A 22,925-nucleotide genomic window follows, 5' to 3' on the forward strand; every position below is an offset into this window, starting at 1 on the left:
TGTTATTATTATTATTATTATTACATATACTTCTATACAAAATATATAAAGGTTCAGTAAGGTCTGTGGACCTTCAAGAGGATTTGATTAGTGTCTTGATAAATGAGCGAGTCGCTAATAGCAATGCAATTTTTAAACAAACCACCACGTCTTGGAATTAGATTTCTAAATTTAAGCCTCATATTTATTCTCATTTATTCTCTGTGTGATATGATGGTGCCCCTTTTTAACAAGGCCCCTCTAATAGGGTGTATAAGTTGAATAATGGCTTTAATAAAATCCCTTTTGTTGTTGTTAATCCTTTCTACGCTAAGATAATGTGATCTCTTAAAGTAAATGTTGGGAATCCATTGAAAGATGCTTTAAAAGTATTTAATAAATAGACTTTGGTGGTGGCCATGCAATCCAATCAGCCAAAGGGACTTTTAAATAACTTTTCAAGCCCCAGATCTGCTCTTATCTGTCCTTAAATAATCTATTAAGCGTTGATCTATTTGCTATCACAAAAGCCATTAGTTACACCTTATAACCCTTTATCAGGAAGTGGTATCAGTATGTTTTATATTATCTTTCGTTGCAAATGTCATGCAGCTGTATTAAAATAAACAATGCATGCAATGAAAATACAATGACATTAAAGCCGATGTGAAGAGACAGATAATTCCTCGTTATGAAAAGGCTCCTCACAACAAAGACATGATGTTAAATGCTGTCATCTAAATTAATGTTGGCCACCTTTGAACTTTCAGATGTGTCCACAGCCTGTGTCATTTACGCATGTATTAAGTCCACACCTGCAGGTCAGCTGTGGACCGCCTGGGGGCGCTCTCACACCACACAAAGCTGCTGCCTCACTCTCCTGACCGGAGACCGACTTGCTCATGTCTTCAGCTTGTTTTAAACTTAACAACACAACTCAGTCGACGGAGGCTTGTAAGGGATATGTCCATTTGTGCCCAACTTCGAGCAACATTTAGGCTGCACGGATTGAATTCACATATCTGGTAGTTTTAGAAGCGACTACATTTCCCATCATCCCCGTGGGGCGCATCACTTTTCCTCTTGTCAGTGCCGATTTCTTGGTTTGCAGCTGGAGCAGCTGGAGGAACGCGCGACTGTGCTGCAGTTTCTGTCTCATGGGGAAGATCCGGTGATTTTTATTGCGTTTTTTCTTTAAAACCGCTGGATTATGTTTATGTTTCATTTAAGTTTCTACATAAAGTTTCTTCTTTTCTAGTTTCGAATGATTTTCTTCGAGTTTTAACGACGGATAAGTTGGATACACTTGTTTTAGTTCATCTCTTCGGGGAGTTTTTCCGGTTAAAACCCCACATTTAATCGCATGGACAGACAGCAGTGTGTGGACTGAAGCTGACTGAGCTGTGCACCAGACTCCGGCTTCACAGTTGGACAGACGAGCCTCCGGTGCCAACGCCTTTCCCCCCTTCTCTCTCCGCGTCTCCCCGGCTGGGAAACTTCAGCTCACACCGCCCCGAGGATCGTCTGACGGCGTCTCCCGTCAACTCATGAGCTGCTGAAGACACAATCCGACACTAAAGAAGTTGTTCCCGAGTGAAAAATGGGCTGCACGATCAGCGCCGAGGACAAAGCTGCGGTGGAGAGGAGTAAAATGATTGATAAAAACCTGCGGGAGGACAGAGAGAAGTCCTCCAGAGAGGTGAAGCTGCTCCTGCTCGGTATGAACTCTTGATTAATGCATGAAATCACTTTAAATCATCTTTTCATGTTCACATTTCACTGCAGTCTTTTAGTTTATCTGACTCCAAACACTCCTCCTCCTCCTCCTGTTGGTTTAATGCAGCTGTGGCTCTTCATTCTGCACTGACACAACTTGTAAAGTAAACCAGATGTTGGCGGTGAGGGGGCCGATGCTGCTGCCTCAGTGCTTTTCTTTCTATCAGCTATGAGTTGTCTAGAGGCAGGGAGGACGTGCTCAGAGGAGACCGTTTGTTGACATGTGTTGACACTTGTCACAAAACACGTTGTAACTCATGCAGGCCTGTTTAACCTCAGTGCCTACAAACACAACTGTGCAGCTGCGACCCTGCTCTGACTTTTCTGGGTCAACGATTTTAGGGATCCAAACACTAAAAAAATTAAAGGTAATTTTTTGTTATGCCTGTCTCTACACTGTACATCTTCGTACAGATGTTTTAGGGCTGCCTGAGCGACTGATCCTTAATTCTGGGGGTCAATATCGATATGTGGCACTGAAACAGTAAGCGTCACTGGGAAGTTAAAGGAGACGTATTATGTTTTTCCTTTCTTTCAGTGTTTTATGTTCCTGTACATGTAAAAGGTCTTGAAAGTTAACAAAGTAAAAGTCTGCACCAGCAGAAAGCTCCCCTCTCCCACGGAAAACACTGCTCCTGAAACACCTTGTCATAAGTCCCGCCTTTAATTCTGTGACTTTGTGACATCACACTGTGTCACCGTGTCACACATGTACATAATTTCTGCTTAGCGGCTGGTTTGGCGTCATTTTGCTCTAAAAAATGACTTAAATGATAAACTGAAAGTCACTGCCGATCACCTGATGGATTAATCAACTTATCTTCTCAGCTCCACTGACTTTGAAGGAGCTCTCTCTCTGTACTCATTTAATTTAACTTATTGTAGAATTAGTTTGCCGTTAGACAAACGTTACGAGTCATTTCAGGTGGTTCAGTCTCACTGGAACAACAACAACGAAAAGATCTTGGTGACTTCCAGGTTCAGTGTCATAACCACTCCTACGCTGTCTGTGTTTAAACTCTCTCTAATGCACTGGTTGTGTGTAACGGCTCTCGCTGCTGGTATGAATTACTGGCGCACACACACTCAGTGGCACTGACACTGTGGGTGTGGACTGCTCAGCCGTGCCAGAGGGATTAAATGCCCTCAGACCAGCAGCACTCAACATTTTTATGCTCTGCTCCCTTTGGCAGGAACTTCTGTCTGTGACAGTTTTCAAAAAGTAATTTAACTCTACACCCCATTTTATAGCTGTGGCTGTGTTTGCACTGTATATCCTCTGGAACAGTGGTCCCAAGTGTTTTTAATTTGTGACCCTGAAAATGAAGCAATGTCTACTTTTGACCCGTCATCACAGCTCATGTCCCCGGAGTGGTCGCAGTTTGTGAGCAGAGATTTTTACTTTGTGGATTTGTCTCATGTAGAAAACTCTCAGAGGCCTGGAGAAGTGAAAGTATTTCACAATATTAAAAAAAACAGAAGAAAAGTAAGTAATTTACTGACACAGCTTTTGTCTCTGTCACTTAATCATGTGATGTCCCCTCAAATGTATCTTGAGACCCACTACAGAGCCCAGACCTCCAGGTTGAACCACTGCTGCATACTCAACAATGTAATGAAATGTTTTTGGCAAGAGGAGCTTGAGGAGTTTGAGAGAGACCTGTGTACTCTTTGTGTGACTATTGTGTTACAGGTTTTATGCCATCACATCAGTAAATAATTAGACAATAATAATGAGAAAAATAATCATAAGTTATTAAAGCTCCTAAAATCGTCTATTTTGTCTGATTAACTGATCAGAATTGTCACTATTTGACTTTGTACTAATCATTTTACCCCCCATGTGTAGGATTTGGCTTCCTGACACACAAAATTGTAACACACCATCGGCATGTTTACAGTCTACTTGTCTAACCCATTTACAAGTTGTTTTGAAGAAAGAGACAAAAGCCTGTTGCTTCCTGTAGTGTAAAGAGGTCACAATTAAGTCACAGACTAAATGCTGATAAGGAAGAAATTACATTGTGCAAGACCTAACTTCCTTTAAACGGTTTCGTATGAAACATTTAACAAGACTGAACTATCTACAGTTGTCCTTTGCAAATGTTTGAGTTTATTGTTATTAACCATCAACTCTACTAACCAACGTCACATACTATACATGTTGTCACCCTGTGAATTCATAAACACATGTTTGTTTAGCACTGAACAAGTTTCTTGATCACAAGTATTAGTCTACTCATTGGAGCCCTCCTTTCTGTCTTTCTTTCTTAATATGATGATAGGTTTGTCTCTTTTTTGGCAGCTTGGGGGGCAAACATTAGCTTTTTTCTGGAGCTTTTCATGCAAACTTAAGCGTGGTATTCACTGTTTTTAGCTTGTTTTGTCTTGCTCGGTGGACAGTGGGTGCACTGAAAACAGCTGCCCAAAATGATGTTGATGAGAGCCGTGAGAGTAAACCTGTGGTCCATAAAACCAAAACAAAGCTGAAAGAAGCTAAAACGCTCTGTGAAGCTGAGAGGAACTGCCGAGACACGGCCCACGCGAGCGACACAAGAACGATCTCATGTGGCGTCGTGTTCTGGGATGTTTCACCTGAAAATCACAACACAGTGCGAGCTGCCGCGTGCAGTCTAAGCCTGTGGGCCGGGTGCTGTAGCATGAAACAACTAGAATTGCGGTCAGTAAAGCGCATACCTCCGCCAAGGCCCAACAAGACAAAGCTGTAACAAGAGGTGACAAGAGAAAGCTGACTCCTTGTTATTGGGTTCCCTTTGGGGACTGATGTTTGCTACTTCCACCCACCGCTGTAAGAGCAGACGGTGAGAATGTTTACCGGGGGACATTTGTGCCGGCTGGACCGGGTGTTGTCTTTAGGGCTCGAGTATTTGCGTCGACCACATCTCAGGCCTAATTCTCTGTGGGTTTACAAAGTGTGCAGACAGCTTGTGCAGCATCAGCTCTGTGTTGCCTCAAGCTGATGGTACTGATGCAACGCTGTAATGCAATGCTCTTGACATTTTGGTTGAGACATTGCCTTTTTCACATGAAATGTTATGCAACAGACACTTCACTGTATTGAAACGCTGAAGTTTGAAGAGAAGTGTCGTGTGACTGACCAGAGGCAAGTACTCACTGTGGTGTTTTCATTTGTCCTGTAATGTGATCTCATGTAATCTGATTAAACATGGCCTGAAACATGTTACCAGAGCAAATGAGAGCATCAAGTGATTGATTAAGTGGGTGATTCAGATGCAGCTGTTAAATTAGTTATTGAAATGAAACACAGCAGGACTTCCTGAAGATATTGCAACATAATGCACTGATGGTATATGATAGACTGAGGGGCTGTGTCTCAATAAGTTGCATCATCACATGACAGGACTTATGTGCTCGCAGGGAAAAGTGTTTATTTCCCCCTGAGCTCATGTTATTAAAAGAATCAGTCATGGTGCCAAGCGGACAAATTAATGTGCTGATTGTGATCAGCGGTGAGCAGAGAGAGTGTCTGTGGCTTGTTGTGGAGGGACAGAGGACAGTGTTAGTGTTGGGTAGGCTGCTTTAGATCAGAGAAACACAATATTAAGTGCCATGTTGTAAATTCCATAGAGAGATTCAATGTTATACTTCCCCAAAAAATCCATCTTAACTGATTTCCTGTGAATGTGTGATCTCAGCATTACTCACCATAACAGGAAGTACAGTATATGTGAACATGTGAGTGCAAACCTTGTTTTTTACTTACTGTTTGTGTTCTGGATCACGTTCCTGTCAGTGACATTATTCTCACAATGAAGGGCAGCTTTCCCATCAGCAGGCTGATATTTATGTTTGCACTGATTTTCCTTGTTCCTTCATCAAGATCAGGGTTGCCCAAACTTTTTCCATTGGAGATCTGAAACTTAATGGTGGGCCACGGGCCAAGAGGCAAACATCGTCGTGTTGGATTGGATTGTTAAGATGCAAAACTGTATTTAGGATTAGGGTTGACCGATATGGCTTTTTCAGGGCCGATACCGATTATTAGAAATCAAGGAGACTGAAAACCGATAATAGACCAGCAGTAGAATGAACCTAAGTACAATTTACTCAAGTACTGTTCTTAAGTATAGGTAAGTATTAAGTATTTATACAGAATCTATCAGAATATTCGGTGTTTACAGACTATTGTGATGTGTTACCAATCAGATAGTGCTGTGGGAGGGACATCGTGTGAGAGGATGTCGCATCGGAGCCAAAGAAGCACATTTTTAAATTAGTTTATCTGACAAAAAAATCACAGATTCCGATAATTGGAAAAATGCTGAATATCATCCTGATAATCTGCCAGGGCTGGTAATAATGGTAATTATGGTATAATGACTGACTTCCTTCACAAACTGTCACTGCTCCTGCTGTGCTCAGATTATGAAAAATAATAAAGATGAAGAATTGTACATATTTAAGAAAAAAAGCATATTTTTTGCTATTAACATCCTACAGACAGTTTGTAATTGTCCTTTTCGTCATATTATTTATCTAAACTGCATGTTTGATGCTTTCATATCTTATTAATAACACATAAAGGTCCTATTTGTAACAAAAGTTGATTTTGAGGCTCATTCCCAACTCGTCAAATACTGATACTTTGGGATTGTGTGATGGGTTGGCCACGATGCGTCAGTAGTTAGTTAGTAGTAGTTCCTTTTGTTTAGTTACTTCTGAGATGTCGCTGTTGGGTACTGTAGATGTCAAAGATGCTATCAAAGCAACACAATAGGCTACATAAAATAAGCCAACGAATCGTTACACCTAAACGACTAAATAAGTAGTTTGTCAGCATCTCCTGAAACGACATATGTCACTGTTCTCGAAACTATATCACAGATGCAGCGTAACACCGAAACATGTACCAGACCTCAATCGTACGGTTGGAGTTTGGTTAGGTTTAGGCAATAAAAATAATTGATTAGGGTTTAGGAAAACATCGCAGTTTGGGTTACAATCACTACGTTACTTCTGCTACAAACTTACGTCACGATATGTACCTGACATGGCAAAGTTAAAAGAACTTACTGCTGACTTCTGGTTTCATGCTTGGTACGAACAAATCCTGTGCTTGTTTAAACCCTCCACCATCCCCAACCTCATCCCTGCACCAACTTTTCTGTCTTCATACTACTTCTCCTCTCTCCCCCCCCTGCAGCTGTGATAATTACTGCACCCGCGAGAACTCTCCACCTAACAGTAAAAATCAATATGGGTCATAATGACTTGCATGAATCCTCAACCTATATTGTCTTTTATTTCTCATGAGCGCCACGTCATGGTCATGGCACTGTGAGACGATTTTTAGTTTTTCCACTGTTGATAGATTACAGCCCGATTGCATCTGTTTGTTGTGCAGAAGTCGTGCTATTTTAGGAAGCTGAGCACTGAGTGTTATGACAGAAGTAAAACTTGAAATAGATTTCACATGAAGTCACATCGATGTGGTCTCTGGATCAGCTCAGCGGAGCTACAGACCAGCGGCGAACTCATCTGTGAGGATTAACGTCTGGCTGTGGCGGAGCGGCATTACAATGCAGCGCTAGAATCTCATTGTATGGAAACATTCATTTTCGAGTTCTGACCGCAGAGTTGAGGGGGAAGTGATTTTTCCAGGCAGTGCCCTCCACTCCCTGCCCGTGCTGGAACAGCAGAGTTATGGTGGGAAAACAAAGAGGAGATCGGCTGCTCTTTGTACAAAACCACAGAGCTCGAGTGCCAACGCACCCCTCCAATGAAAATGGTCTCCTGTGTGACCACGAACAGTGATTCATAAAAAATCTGCACTTGAGATTCTTGTTAAATGAGGCTCAGTTTGGACTCTGGCAGTAAGCCACGCTTGATTATCAGCCAAAAAATGCCACGAATGAGAGAATTGGTGTCTGACAGAACCGAGGAAAGGGATCAACACAATTCATCCCGTCTTGCCCGTCTATGTGAGCGGGCATAAATCTCTTTTGCTGGTGACAGCTTAACCAAAGAATTCATGGATTTATTTCTCGTTGGCCAGCCATCTGAACATATTAACATACTGTAAGCCTCCTTGACAAAATTCATCAGCGAAGGATTCCTCGCTGGCGGTGGGATTGTGTCTCGCCACCTTTAAGGGCAACAACAATATTAAGAGGGAGAGTGTATATCCTTTTTTTAAAAAGTGTTCTTACATTTGGACTAGTTCCTGGCTGCTTTAAAAAAGAAGTTGATCCATATTTTAAATTCCAGCGTCTTCATTCTGCGGTTTCTGTTAATTAATGCATTTATATTAAGCAAAAGGAGGCTCTCCTGCCAGTGTAAACCCACCCCAGATGTTTATGGAAATAATCTCTCACTGGTTGGATGAGTTTGACATCTAATATTTCATGTGCCCACATGTTTTCATGCCTCTTTAATTAGACTCCGGCTATGAAATATTGCTGAGTCTGGAATGAGTCAACGGATGGCACAGGGGCACACACTTCTACAGAAACCTGCTTTCAAGTCCCAGCAGTGGCTCGGTCATTCATCCATGCATCAGTTTGGATAGTAAATACAGCGCGATGAATGAATCGTGCTGCCAGTTTGTCCCATTGGCTAACTGTGGTACTGCAGCATGTTCTTCTCCATAAGCATTATTAGTCTGTAACACTACACTGTAAAGTCTGATAAAAGAAAAGATCAGTACTTTACTTATAAGGTCAATTTGAAACAGGAGCTAGAAGACAATTAGCTTAGCTTAGCTTGGCATAAAGGCTGGAAACAAGGTGAAACAACTAGCCTGGCTCTGTATGAAGGTAGCAAACTCTGCCTATGTTGGTGCTTTACAGGGCGCTTACGTGCTACCTTGGCAAGATACTGTGGCTTCCTCCTGACTCTGCATCATATTTGCACGGAGGTTTTTGTACAAACAAGATAAAGCATGTTCATTTATTGAGCTTTAGAGGTACTAAGTCAGACTTTGTTATGTTTGGACCGAGCCAGGAAGCTGTTGCGCGCTGTTTCCAGTCTTTAAGCTAAGATAAGCTAAGCTAAGAGGCTGCTGAGTCCAGCTTCAAATTCTAACTCTTGCCAAGAAACTAAAAAAGTGTATTTCCCTAAATGTCAAACTACTAAACCTTCAATATTTATAGAACTTCCCCAAAACCAGGGAAAGTTATTCTCCTCCCCATCTCGGTGTGAAGTCAGTAGTACAGTGTAGAAACAGGCCACTCAATGTGGAAAGCAGCCGGAAAAGAGAAAACTTTCATGACATTTCCACCCTGTTAGCAACAAATTGGCGTAAATTGGAGTACAGTATCCAGTTCTTGTAATACATCCATGTAGAGCTGAAACACAAATACTAAATTAGTTCCAGCTTCTTTGGATTTTCAGGAGCTTCAGCTGGGATTTTCTGTCATGGTTCATAGTTCTCTCCTCTAGTGTCATATTTTGCCTTTCACTTCCTCTCATTGTCCTTTCCCCGCCTCTTCGCCTGCTCACCTGTGATTCATTTGTTAATTAGTGCCTGTTTGTTTAAGCTTGTGTTTTTTTCCCTGACTCTTTGCCAGTACGCCTGTTTTTCAGCTGCGTTCCTCATTTCTTCCCTGTGTTCTGCCAGCCTTTTTTATTTTTGTTCTTTTTGTTCCTTGCATTTTTGATTTTTGGATTTTGGATTATTGGACCTTCGGTTTTCACCTTTGCTTATTCCAGCTCTCCTTTTGTTCTGTTACCTGCCTGCCTCTGAGTGTTTGAATCTGGCTCCAATATTTACTACACATAAGGCCTCCTGTGCTTTTACAGGCATTTTTCCCTATTTTCTTACTTTTTTGCCAAATGATCAATTTAGAAAATAATCTGCAGATTGATTGCCAATGAAAGTATTTGTTAATTGCAGCCTTCCTTACAAAAGGACCATCCCTGTGACACTCCTCGATGTCTGGCTTGGATTGATTTGATCTGGTCCATTAAGATGTTCCAGTCTCTTTGATTCTGTTCAAGGGAAATATAGATCATGAAAAGAAGAAATCTTATCAATAGAGAGACAGTCTGGCTTCTGTCTGTCATATCAAAAATAGAAAGTCACAGACTCTCTTCTGCTGTACAGCTGGGTTTGGGTCAGAGAACAGTTGGTGTTTGTTTTTGTGGGGCTTCAGATCGCAGACGGACGCTGTAGAATCATATGTGGTGTGTTTATGGCCCCTTCATGCTCTCTAACGCCCAGAGCAGCATGATATCTGGGACTGTCTCTCCAGTGGAAAAACACTGGCTCAGCCAGAAGCGTGACAACTGCTTCCTGTTTGGATAATTGGTGTAGAAATACTGTGAAGGTTCCCCATTTGAAAACCTTTCCCTGCTCATCATTATTACAGTGGCCGGTACTGTAACAGATGCTTAGTGAGGCCATGATATCATCTGTGCCGGTTGTCAGTTCATCATTTGTCACAGATGGACATGATTGTGAAAGCCCGCACTTCCTAAAGAGACTCCCAGCTCTTCACAGTACTCACTATTTCCCATGATCCTCTCTGCGATTCTGCACCTCTTAAGTTCACCCCAAACATACATATTTTTCATCTTACCTGTATCTATCTAGATCGTTTTGGAGTGCGTTGACAGCCTTTGGAGATATCTACCGTCTCTCCAATACAAGGAACTGGATGCACTCGGCTTGTGATGCTCAAAGATCCAAAAAGTAAAAAGTAAATTGAAAAACTCAACAGCAGTGTCTCTTTCCAAAAATCCTGACCGCTTTACTTAAGATAAACCACAGAGCTTTTTGTGAGCACTTTCACGTAAGAATCATTTTCCTTTGAAATACACCCGCTAACTGTATTACTGTGCAGAAGGAAACATGCATCAGCTAATGGACGAGAGGGTCATGACAGTGCAGGATTTAAACATTAATGGTGCCCTCCTCGGCTGAGCTGTAACATTCAGTAATATATTACTTTAAGAGGTAATTCAGTATTGTAACATGTTCCTAATAGGATTTTGGTAATATTGGTAGTAATATATTATGTCCAGAAAAGCGTTGGCACTGGTAACATTAGCCAGCTTAGATGCATGCTTCCTTCTGCGGAGTGATACATAAAGAAAACAGTTCCTACATGAAACCGCTCACAGCAAGCTCTGTGGATTATCTTGAGTTACCGGGTCATCATTTCTGGAAAGAATCATTGCTGTTGAGTTTTTAAATGAATTTTTTGGCCCTTCACAAGCCGAGTGCCATCTAGTTCCAGTATATTCAAGAGACGACAGACATCCTTACAGCAGATATCTCCGAATCTGTGCAACTCACGCAAAAACAGTCTAAATGGAGGAACAGCACTACTTGATTTTGGGGTTACTGTCCCTTAAACTCCAGGCTGTGGTAAAAAAAAAAAATTGCATATGCAGAGTCCTCCATATGTCATATGTTTTTCTGCAGTCAAAGACAAATAGCCTGGTTCTTGAGGCAGAATCAGTGCACTCGTGCACCCAAACGGCTGACTGGTCCCTCAGATAGCACGTAGACATCTGCCAGTAAAATGCATGACAAGGCTGCTTTTTGGCTGTTTTGACACAAACAAACTGCACACCGTACGATGCCTGATTAAATGAGATCAGATTAATTTTAGCCAGCACTAAAATCTGGTTTGATCCGCCCTCAGCGGGAGAGGGGTCTGTGAGATGTTACGTTGAGGTGTTTTTGTGGCCGCTGTCATTCACAATATGTCTCTCTCATGAAACTGCTCTCCCTCTTTTTCAGGTGCCGGGGAATCTGGGAAAAGCACGATAGTAAAGCAGATGAAGTAAGTTACAGTTGTTCTGATAACTCGCTCATGACATATTAAACTCCTACATCCCGTAATAAACTTTAGTGGTATTTTTGTATCACGCTGATGAAAGACAGTCCCACTCCCTCACTCCCACTTGCAGCTTGTTGTCAGAGGTTAACAGTGTGGAGGGCGCTGTGATAACAAACAGGTTTCATCCTTTTGGAAATACTGTGGAAGCAAAGCAGGAGCCTCATTTCACTCAGGCAGGGGAGGAAGCTCCCTTTTGCGTAACGTGTTAAACAATGGGCTCAGAGGCCAGTCGTAGCCTGGCAGGACCTGAATAGACTCCCCCAGTTCCCACATTAGGCATGCTGCATGCTCACTGGAGCTCAAATTCCAGCACTAATGACAGTGTTGCATGGCATTTTTCAAATCTGCAATTTGTCCCACATTTGTTAAAGCCATTGTTCACAATGTCACATATTTTGTCTCTAAAAGCCTGTTTGGATATTGTTTCTGTTTCAGAATCATTCATGAAGACGGCTATTCAGAAGAGGAGTGCAAGCAGTACAAAGTGGTGGTGTACAGCAACACCATCCAGTCCATCATGGCCATCATCAGGGCAATGGGCCGGTTAAAGATAGATTTTGGGGACGCTGCACGGGCGGTGAGTTAACTGCACTGAGTCTGCATCATTAGTGTGCGTTTACACCCAAAGTACACAGAACTTTTAGCCCAAGGACCTTAAAGGCTCCTTCAACACTGTCGTTGTCTGCATTTCCACCGTGGTGTGAAGAGACACAAAGATTAGGAAAATGTATCCACTGATGTTTGCTAAAAACCTATTTTGCACTTATTTTGCTTATGAAACTGAATAATACAACCTCTATAACTGCTAATTCCAAGCTTAACTGCCTTGTTAACTCATCGTAAAACACATTTTATTCAAAGTCAACAGAAATAAACCCGTCCTGGTTAGTTTATGGTTTCTGGCTGGAGATTTTTTAAATGGAGGCTGAAATAAAATTATGTGAGCTCTCAATCGGAAATGTTTAGCACTGCAGGCCCAACCCCAAAGTTCCTGAACTTTGAGGACACACTACCCCCCCGAGCAGGGGATAATTGCTGGGTAAAATAATGTCATCAACTTAATTTAGACTCTTGTCTTTGTGATGGAAACTCACTGAGTTCCTCCAAAGGTTCCTGGTCCCGGGGGGAAATTGCTGTGGTGGAGATGCAGATAATCATGATTTTCATAGAGCCACATCCTCAATCATGAACTAAATCACCACAGCAACAAGTTTACAATGACAGCGATTATTGTCTTTATTACCAGGACGATGCCCGTCAGCTGTTTGCCCTGGCGAGCTCAGCAGAGGAGGGAGTGATGTCGGCAGAGCTGACCACCGTGATCCGGAGGCTGTGGAGCGACGCCGGAGTTCAGACGTGCTTCGATCGATCGCGGGAGTATCAGCTCAACGACTCTGCTGCATAGTGAGGACTCATCATATCTACGCACAGACAGACCCACACAGACAGATACCATCATTATACAAGCTTTTTTAAGATTAATCGATAGTGAAAATAATCTTAAATTTGATACTGATTCCAAATAGTTTTACTTCCAATGAATCATGTGACATGTGACAAGTCTCAATTACTTATTACACATTACAAAAATTCCCAGAGGAAGTGAAACTGCTCTGTCGATTCATTGTGAAGTTTGAAATTGTGTCATCCATCTTCGAGGTCTTGCTCTTAAACAGGACATTTCCTGTAATCTTCTTTTTCTCATGAAGAGGAATTATTGACTGAGAGGAGTTTCCCTCCTTCATGTCACATTTCCACTGGAACAAAGACGGAGGCATGATGTGTCTTGTTCTTCACAGTCTTGTGTTGGCTTGTTGCTAACTTGATTGCATTCCTGAAAAAGGAGACACATGAAGGAGAAACAGACAACTGGGAAATGTTTCTGTCTGTTAAGATTTCACAGTGGTTTTCAGTTTATTGCGACGGTCCACCGCTAATTACGAAAATGCAAACAAAGCAGTTTGAGCCAAATATAGCCAAATCTTGCATTACTAATCAGACACGGATAAAGCTCAAGGTTTTCTGTGTCCGCAGCGTTTATATCACACCTCACAGAGAGTAGCTCAGTGTGAAGGACACGTTCTTTGTTTTGAAAACAGCCAAGCTGTCGTGGCTCTCGCTGCACTTTATCCACACTACGCGACAGGAGGAACCAGTGGAGTTAGTCTGTTTTTACTCAACCTAGAAGGAGCCAGTGTTTATCATGCACCAAAATATGAGCCCATATTTAGTATCATTCTGTCCTCGGTTGTCTGTCTGCAGAGCACTTCAGCAGACATAACTGTCTGAAAAACATTTTGTTGCTTTGCACCGTGTTGTCTTTATTTTTAAATAAATATCAGCATGAAAGCCGTTAGATAACCTGATTTTGCCACGAGGTGTTAAAAAAAAAGAATTTTGTGGGCACATCTGTTTCCGTGAGCGATGCCTCTTCTGTAAATTGAAATTGTGCCGTCATGTGTGCATCGACTCTCCTCATACACTCTTGTGTATACTTTCTTCTGCCTCTCAGCTACCTGAACGACCTGGACAGGATCTGTCAGCCAAACTACGTCCCGACTCAGCAGGATGTGCTGCGTACACGTGTGAAGACCACCGGCATTGTGGAAACTCACTTCACCTTCAAAGATCTCTACTTCAAGTTAGTACAGCTGTGGTGTATCTGCTAATGAAGGCCTCAGGTGGGCTGTTTGTGCCTTTTGTGCTTCAACAGTCACAGCCTGAGCTGGTTTACTGTATCGGTGAGCGTTTAGTTTTGGCCTTTCGCAAACACATGAATGAAATTTTAGGCCACTGAAAATGAAGCCTGTGTAAACCTCCTTCCAGGGTGATGATATTCAGATTGTGAGTGTTTACTTCTGTATGGGCAGAAACAGATTTTTGGATATGATGATGCAGACGACCCTGTTCCCTTCCTAATTGGGTCTTGTCAGTGTCCGTAGCATCGGAGTATTTGAGAGAAACAAACAGACATTGAAAATATAATAATGGAAAAGAGAGACAAAAACAACTGTTAAAATTGACATATCAAAAATAAAAATTTCAGCCCTGATATCTGTAACATGTAAGCCTATAATAGAAACTAAAAGTAAAAATAAGTAAGTAAAAGTAAATATTTTCTCAGCAACTTAGCAACCAACTAAAGAGTATACAATCTGTTTCCTGTGTACACCGAAGGAACCTAAAAAAGAAAGGTCATTACGTCACTGAATCTCGCTTTGGTGGCAGACTGTGGTGTCAGCTGTATTGAAGTCAATGGGAGATTCATGGAGAAACACACTAAAACCCAACTTATCTACGTCATATGACTTCTGATAAAGAAATGCCTCCAGAAAATGAATGAACACACTTCAGAGAGCGGGTTAACCACTGATTTTTTTCCTCAAATGATTGACAGGACTGAAGATTACATGATCAAACGGGGCGGGTCCGACTGATTTCCGAGCCTTTCCCAAATTAAATCAAGGAAAACGTGTCGATAAAAGGATCAGTCGTTAACTTTCTCTGTGAAGTGTGTCCTTTCATCTTCTGCAGTAGGAGTATGTGAATGTGATTTCAGGTGTGTTATTGTGGACGGAGATTATTTCTGAAATAGTGCAAAAACATGATCATTTTTTTAAACCCTGTTTTCAAAATGACCCGTGTATGTGTGGACTAGACCTCAGCGGTGTGAGATTGTTCCCGGTGTAGAAACACTGAACACCTACAGTAGGGTGACAAATTAAAGGAATACCCTGAATAAATGAGTGAAAACATAACAAACGGTGACTCTGTGATACTGCTGGGGACATTTTGCTGGCATGGTTTGGGTCTAATTGTGCCCTTAGACTGAAGGGTCACTGCAATCAATATAATACGGTACAATTGTTCTGAGTGATCAATAGTCTCTTCCATGGTCCCATCCACAGTGCATGAGGGGTCACTGTATGGTTTGATGAGTGTGATAATGATGTGACACCATGCCGAGACACTTTATCTCATCTTATTTCCTGTAATTAGTCACCTGTCTGTCTGTTTGTTGCACTTCTCTCTCGTCTTTGGTGGTTGTTTTTTTTTCTCCTTGTGAAATACTGGATAGTTTTATGTCGTCATACAGGCCAGACACACCCACTGAAGCACCACCGGCATCACCTCCCAGCCACCCTTACGTAGCTCTAATGCAGACACAAGCAATTTCAGATAAAATGATGTCGTGACACATGGAGTCATCAACTATCAACTGTTTCCAAATAAATGTTATAAACACAACTAGGTCATGCTCTGATTTGCATGTGTACACTCAATATGATCATAAAGGACACAAGGAGAAGTCTGTCTGAAAACACATCAAATGTCCTTCAGATGAGACTTGTGGCAGTTATTCCTCCTTTTCACATAAAGCACGGAGATAAAAAGGCATTAAATCATCAAATAAAGGTCAAACAAATAAATACTTGATCCCATATCAGGGTCAACCATATAGCTGTTCATGGGCCCCCTCTGGGGTCATCTGTACCTTTTGACCCGTCCTGACAGCAGCTCTGTCTTCATACACAAAATGTGATGACATGAGTTCCTTTATATTATCATCTCAAGAGGCTTTCCACTAATTAACTTGATATATATCATGAGAATAAAAGGCTGGGAGTCAGGGACATAACACAAACATTTTATAGTATGAATGCTGAGGTTTTGTCCTTTGATTTTTAAGTTATTATCTAACAGCTGATGATCATCACTGCAAAATAAAAAAAAACACTTATAAACACGTATAAAATTGCTTTGAAGTCACTAAACGTTGACTGACAAGATGCGTACAGAGCCCGGTTGTATTAAGTTGCATATGTCTCATCATTTTGATTTGATTTATTTAATAGCACATGAATAAGAACATTAACGAAACAATATCAATAACAGCAGAATATGTAAGGGAGGCCAAAAGCCTTAAAGGCTTATCAAAGGTTTCCCCAGTTTTGATTAGAACAAAAAAATAAAGATAAGCTATAAAATATTACATTTATAAATATAAAGTTATTATCCTCTCACAAAAAGTCTCACACAGATGACAAAAAATATATAATTTTGAGTAATTCTGTGTATTTTTTGACTTTTTGGCTTGTGTGGAGCTGTTAGTCGCCTCTCTTTGAGCAGTGCTGATTTTCAAACCTCTTTCATAACTCACAAATGCTTCTGACCGGCATGCAGCCTAATATGACCCCGGCTTTGTGGCAGTAAATGTAATTACATGGCTTCAGTCCTTTTACATTATTTTATCGCGCTCTTGTACTTATAAATATTGGTGAAACAATAACTGTAATAGCCTGCCTGGCCTGCCTCTGTAACCCCGTGAAAAAAAAAAAACACACTCTGGAAATGTGTAATCACTGAATTGGTGTCGGAGCACACGGCGTGCTTTCATGTCTGTGTCGTTTAAACAGCTCAGTATGGAGTCAGTTTGTCTCTGAGGGCCTCAGGAGGAGCACACAGGAACACATGTGTTTTTTGTTCTCCTGCCTCGGGTTTACGAGGATGCTCGTCGTCGTAAAACAATAAAATTCAAATGGAATTTAAAATTAAAAAGAGAGCATTCACTGCTCATTTGTTTATTCTGTTACTGCGTGTACATGTGTGTCTGCAGGATGTTTGATGTCGGGGGTCAGCGCTCAGAGAGGAAGAAGTGGATCCACTGCTTTGAGGGAGTCACAAGTATCATATTCTGTGTGGCGCTCAGCGACTACGACCTCGTCCTGGCTGAGGATGAGGAGATGGTGAGTGATGGATACACTGTGGTTTAGATTCGCTGCTCTGTTCGGATCTTAAAGGGACAGTTCCCCGGAATAAACACAACATATTCATCCTCCTACCTGTAGTTCTGTTTATCCATCTAGATTGTTTTGGTGTGAGTTACTGAGTTTTGGAGATGTTGGCTGTAAGGATGTCACAGGGTGGCACTGCCAGCAAAGTTACTCAAGATAATCCACATCCAGTTTCATGTAGGATACCCAAGGATGACTCTGAGTAGATGCACACTTTTCTTCTGCACAGTGATACAGACAGAAAATAGTTCCTACATGAAACTGCTCACAACAAGGTCTGTGGATTCACTTGAGTAACCAGGTCCTGATTTCTGGAAAGAGACTTGTTGTTGAGTTTTTCAAATCATTTTTTTTGGTGCTTTAACCACCACAAGCTGAGCAAAATCTAGTTCCAATACATTAAAGAGCAGGCAGACATTTTGACTTGTTAGAGTAGGAAAGGAACCGATGTTACTAATAATATTAACGATGAGTCTGTTCTGTTCAAATGTCCCAGGCTGACATGACAGTGTGACAGTTTTTATAGCTTGTAACTGCTGGCAGAGACTCCTTTTCCATTTGGAAATTTCAGCCGTTCCAGTTTGTGTAAAATATGTTTTTATTAGTCTGTGCTGTTTACGGCGCTATTGTGGTGTTTGATTTAAGTGCCACGCAGAGCAGCAGGTGCAGTTTTGTGTCACCAATTCAAATGAACTGGACACCACGGCCAGGGAGCACTAAGCTGCACTGTGCAGGTTAATAGCAGGAAAATTAAATTCATCCTAATTGTTTTTATTCACACCGTTGCTTTTCCTGCTCTGACGTGTCAATATGTCTTCTGTTTGAGTTCAAATCCCTCCTCTCTCCTCAGAACCGGATGCACGAGAGCATGAAGCTTTTCGACTCCATCTGCAACAACAAGTGGTTCACGCTCACCTCCATAATCCTCTTCCTCAACAAGAAGGACCTGTTTGAAGAGAAGATCAGCAGGAGCCCGCTCACTATCTGCTACCCCGAATACGCTGGTGAGACGACCTGCTATTGTTATTGAGTTTCATACTGGACTTCATGTTTTCTGTTGAAAAATACTGAGGTTTTTCACAGCAGACATTTTGACTTGTCATAACAGGAAACTGTAAGTCGCCCCTCTGTGTTTTCATCAAAGGAAATGTTTATTTATCTATCTGCTGTATCTGAACATTGACTTCCTGGAAATGTGTGATCACGTGATTTGAGTTAAGGACGATGATGTAGGTTTAGTTTTCGCTGCAAAAGCCGGTTTTAAGGTTGTGGTGAATGTTAAATAAGCTTTGAATATGAAATATCTCTTTATTATGCGCATGCTTGTGGCTTTTTTACCGATCAGAAAGTGTTCTGATATATTCTCTGCACAGCAGCCTGAGATATCAGCATTTTAAGTTATCTGCAGCCCATTTCTTGGTAACTCAGGCTGTTCCAATGTAAAAAATGGATTTTGACAGTTTTATTTATAGACCTGCAACACACGGGTTTGTGTCACAGTTGATCATTTTTACGTTCCTAGTCGTGAGCATCACTTCAGGTGTTTCTACTCAAATTTAACAACCACGTGCAGAAAAGCCAGTGTTTGCATTTCAAATGTTTTGCGCAGCATATTTTCCACTTATTAATCAAAATGAGCTCAAAGTGTCATGTATCCCACAGAACGAACAAAACCTGCAAAAGAATAACACATTTTATTGAAAAATGAAAAACAGACATCAGACAGAGAGAAAGTGTCTTCTCGGGTAAGACCTATTGTTGTTAATTTGAAGCAGCAGCAACAGGAAATAAGACCCAACTGGTCACAGATTAATGCCAAATTTGTTTCACAGTGTGTCCCAGAGATCAGACAGGATTGCTTCACAACTGACCCTTTTCTTTTTACTGTAGGTGGCCATTCATACGAGGAGGCAGCAGCTTATATCCAGTGCCAGTTTGAAGATTTAAATAAACGAAAGGACACCAAGGAGATCTACACCCACTTCACTTGTGCCACAGACACCAAGAATGTGCAGTTTGTGTTTGATGCCGTCACCGACGTCATTATCAAGATCAACCTGAGGGAGATCGGGCTCTACTAAAGCTTCAGTCCCTGCAGGTCAGCTCACTGACTTTTACCTGCACTGCAGTTCAGATGTGGCAACAAATGACATAATGACGAATGACTGATGCACCACTCCAGGGACAACATTCAAGCCTCTTATGTGATTGTGCTCATGTGCTGACAGTTCACTGGGTCCACTTGGATCAATCCTGATTACTTTTTTTTTCACTAACAGACGCAGGAGCAGAGATAGGTATTGGTGTGTTGATGTAAAGATAGTTCACTAAACGTTACCCTAACAGGCTAACATAGATAAACAAGGCAAAGATTGGTGCATATGTCTGTGGATGTAAATATGCTTACACACTAAATTGACGCTAACAAGCTAACATAAAAAACAAGGAAGAGATAGGTGTTTGTGTGTTGATGTAAAGATGCTGACACACTAAACGTTACGCTAACATAAATAAACAAGGAAGAGATAGGTATTTGTGTGGATGTAAACATGCTAACACGCTAAACATTACACTAACTCGCTAACATAAATAAACAAGGAAAAGAGATAGGTATTTTTGTTAGGATGTAAAGATGCTAACACACTAAACACAATGCCAACAAGTGAACATGTGTAACTTCAAAGGCCTAAACATTTACATGGTAACATTAGCATGCTAACATGCTAAATGCTACAGTAAGAAAAATCTGGATGCATTTTCAGCATGCTAACATTAGCACTCAGCTCAAAGAAGGGAGGCTAAGAAGGTACAGCTTATATTTTGCTTTTGTTGTTTGTTTGTTTGTCTTGGCATGTAAACAGCCAAAAAAGCATGTCTATAAAAATGTATTTTATTATCACTAAGCAGCTTTAAAATGAAAATTACAGTTTTATTTTGGGGGCAATGTTTTTATAGTGATGCATTGTATGAACGGATTGTTTCCTTTATCCATGGTATTAATGATTATTGTCTCCTTGCAGGAGGAGAATCAGGACTTCTGGGCTGGTATGTTTTGTCTGCAGAGGGCGAATTGGAAAGTAGGTTTTATAAGGACTGAGCTGTGACCATGCTGCATGCAGGACCTAAATTCCACAATTTAGGGACTTGATACTATGATCACTTTTGTCTTAATAGATTTTATGAAGCAGAGCATACTGGGAGGAAGTGATAAGTGGGGGGAGGGGAGGCCTGTGAAATGATCACTGTGGAGTCCTGTCATATTAAAGACCTTTCCATCAGTCAGGGGCTGGCAGGTAAAGCCCCTCTGATGTCTCTGACACATTCATAGTTTGTCTGTCATGTGTACAAGGACCAAAACAGACGGCCTGTTTCAGATCCATTACTGCATTTCACAGTTTCACAGCTGACATGTAAATTCTGTTCACTCTCTTTGTGTTGCATCCTCTCTTTGCTTAAGTTTATATCACATTGCTTTTATTGAATATTTGCATTTGTTATATTTTATTTTAAATTTGGAGTTGCAATTATGTAGTATTTTCACTTTTTGGATGTGTGAATGCCATAACTTATGTATGGAGATATATTTTGTGTGAGCAGTTTTGGTGTATATAGCGTATCCTTTTGGGTCTGGGATTAGTTAGCAAGAGTCGAATGAGCTCCATAGCACCACCCTGTCCACATAGTTATTTTAACTATTAATTCAATAGCATCATATTCGACAATATTTTTATAAAGAGACTCATCACTGCAAATCAGTTTGTGAAGGGAGATCTTGATTTCCCTGTTTCAGGAGTTGAGTAAGATTCACTCAATGGAGGTCAAGATAGAATATCCTGGGTTTTTTTCTAGGTATTTCTTTAATCCTATGGATATCAGAGAATATATACAAACACATCAAACATAAAAAGTGGGATAGTTTGATACAGCCAGAGGCTGTATTTGTGTTTTGTTTTTTATTTGGCTGTAGCCATCACATAATACTGAGAAAATCTGATGCTGTTATATACAGTAGTGGAGCACAGTTTGGGTTAAATCAGTAATTTCCTGCACAGAAAAGTAGAAAACATTAACAATTTTCATGTATAGCTCTCTTTACATTTCTGCAGTTGTATTGGTTCATTTTAACATCATTAAATGATGGCACAAAGTTGTCTTCCGTTTTTTTTCTTTTCAATTTGAAAGACTAAACCAACCACATTTTCCACCATGAAGGTTTATAGAGGCCCAGTCTCACCTACACTATGCTACACTATGCAGGGAAGGAGGTCAAGCACATTGGAAACAGTATTTTTAGACTTCAGGGACACATCTGCTCATTGTGTTCCAGCTGCTGCACGCACCGCTGCCCACCAATATGTCCTCATTATTCTACCTCGTCTGTTACCTCTGTAGTATAACACCCAGTGGAAGTTTATTAATGATGTAAGGTGCAACATAAATTCAACTATAATCAATCTTCAAGTCAACATGAGAGCGTCACAGAACAGATTTTGAACGGCTTAATTGAAAAAGAAAAGACTATGAATTACCTAAAACAGCTGGGCACTGCAGTTTTTTAGCAAATGTTACTCAAACAGGATTAAAAAGTACATATTGTTGGGGACTATTTCAGCTGCAGATTAATACTGTACATATTTCTTTCACCAATGATAGTTGCAGGATAATGAATGTGGAACTGAATCAGAATAAACTACATCTTAAAAAGTTCATTTCAATGGAGGAACATGTCACCTGATGATGTGTTTTTAATCGACAATGGCTCAGGAATAATTTTTGGTTTTGGTTTCGTGGGATTTGCTGACAGAAATCAAGACTATCACCAGACTTCCTGAAAGCAACATGTTACTGCTGCGTACCACAGCTAAAAGTTAACTCTATCTCAGGGGATTTGGACCCCAGGGAGGAGGAGGTTGTCGGGTCCGAGGGCCAGAATGGGCATCAGAACTGGGGCAGGCAACAGAACCTGGCTTAGCAGGGAGCAAGCTAAGAAGACCAAGTGGGAGGTAGGAGACAAGAATACATCTCCAATTAGCATTGAGTCGTTGGCGGTCACCAGCTGTTGCTAAGTAAGCAGCTGCACAACAAACGCCAAGTTGCTGTTGGACTAATATGTAATGTTAGCTGGCTCGCTAAGTTATACAGTATGTTGGTGCACTTACTTGATGTTTGACTGTGTTAACCAAGTTCCCAACATGCTAGTATTTGATCATACGCTAAGTCATCCCATTTCGACAGAGGTTTAGCATGTAGCATGTTATAGCCAGGTGTTGTTGTCTCTAGTTCAGGTTACTGTTCTAAGTTGTGTGCAACACTTGGCAAAGTGAAAAACAAAATGGCTGAGCATGCACGTTCATTTCAACACACAAGTTTTAAGACATAACATCGTTACGACGTGCCAAGTTTTGTTTCTAGTCAGCACGTAACGTAACGTCACATCTGGGATTTGTATTTACGATAGTTGTGTTGCCCTCAGAGACAAGTTATAATGTTGCTTTAAGGTCTGCGGACATGTATCTACATTCATTTGCATTCAATACAAATTATA

General features: G+C 41.1%; 1 protein-coding gene across 1 annotated transcript; it reads left to right on the forward strand.

The window, feature by feature from the left end:
* The first annotated feature begins 911 nt into the window (after window positions 1-911).
* gnai3 (guanine nucleotide binding protein (G protein), alpha inhibiting activity polypeptide 3) lies at window positions 912-21,527 on the forward strand. Its single transcript, XM_073470292.1, has 9 exons — window positions 912-1,697; window positions 11,486-11,528; window positions 12,021-12,162; window positions 12,832-12,989; window positions 14,098-14,226; window positions 17,203-17,332; window positions 18,231-18,384; window positions 19,271-19,478; window positions 20,401-21,527. Exons 1-8 carry the CDS (start codon window positions 1,580-1,582, stop codon window positions 19,459-19,461), a joined length of 1,065 nt encoding a protein of 354 aa, XP_073326393.1. The 5' UTR covers window positions 912-1,579; the 3' UTR covers window positions 19,462-19,478; window positions 20,401-21,527.
* The last annotated feature ends 1,398 nt before the right edge of the window (window positions 21,528-22,925 follow it).

The sequence above is a fragment of the Pagrus major genome, chromosome 7 (genome assembly GCF_040436345.1).
Source record: "Pagrus major chromosome 7, Pma_NU_1.0".
Taxonomy (NCBI): domain Eukaryota; kingdom Metazoa; phylum Chordata; class Actinopteri; order Spariformes; family Sparidae; genus Pagrus; species Pagrus major.

What these genes read in the sequence shown, in the direction of transcription:
- gnai3 (XM_073470292.1), top strand. Translation starts at nt 1,580, where the DNA reads ATGGGCTGCACGATCAGCGCCGAGGACAAAGCTGCGGTGGAGAGGAGT. An exon ending in TTGGGGACGCTGCACGGGCG is followed by an intron (nt 12,163 to 12,831) that starts GTGAGTTAACTG and finishes CTTTATTACCAG; the next exon opens with GACGATGCCCGTCAGCTGTT. An exon ending in CTGCTACCCCGAATACGCTG is followed by an intron (nt 18,385 to 19,270) that starts GTGAGACGACCT and finishes TTTTTACTGTAG; the next exon opens with GTGGCCATTCATACGAGGAG.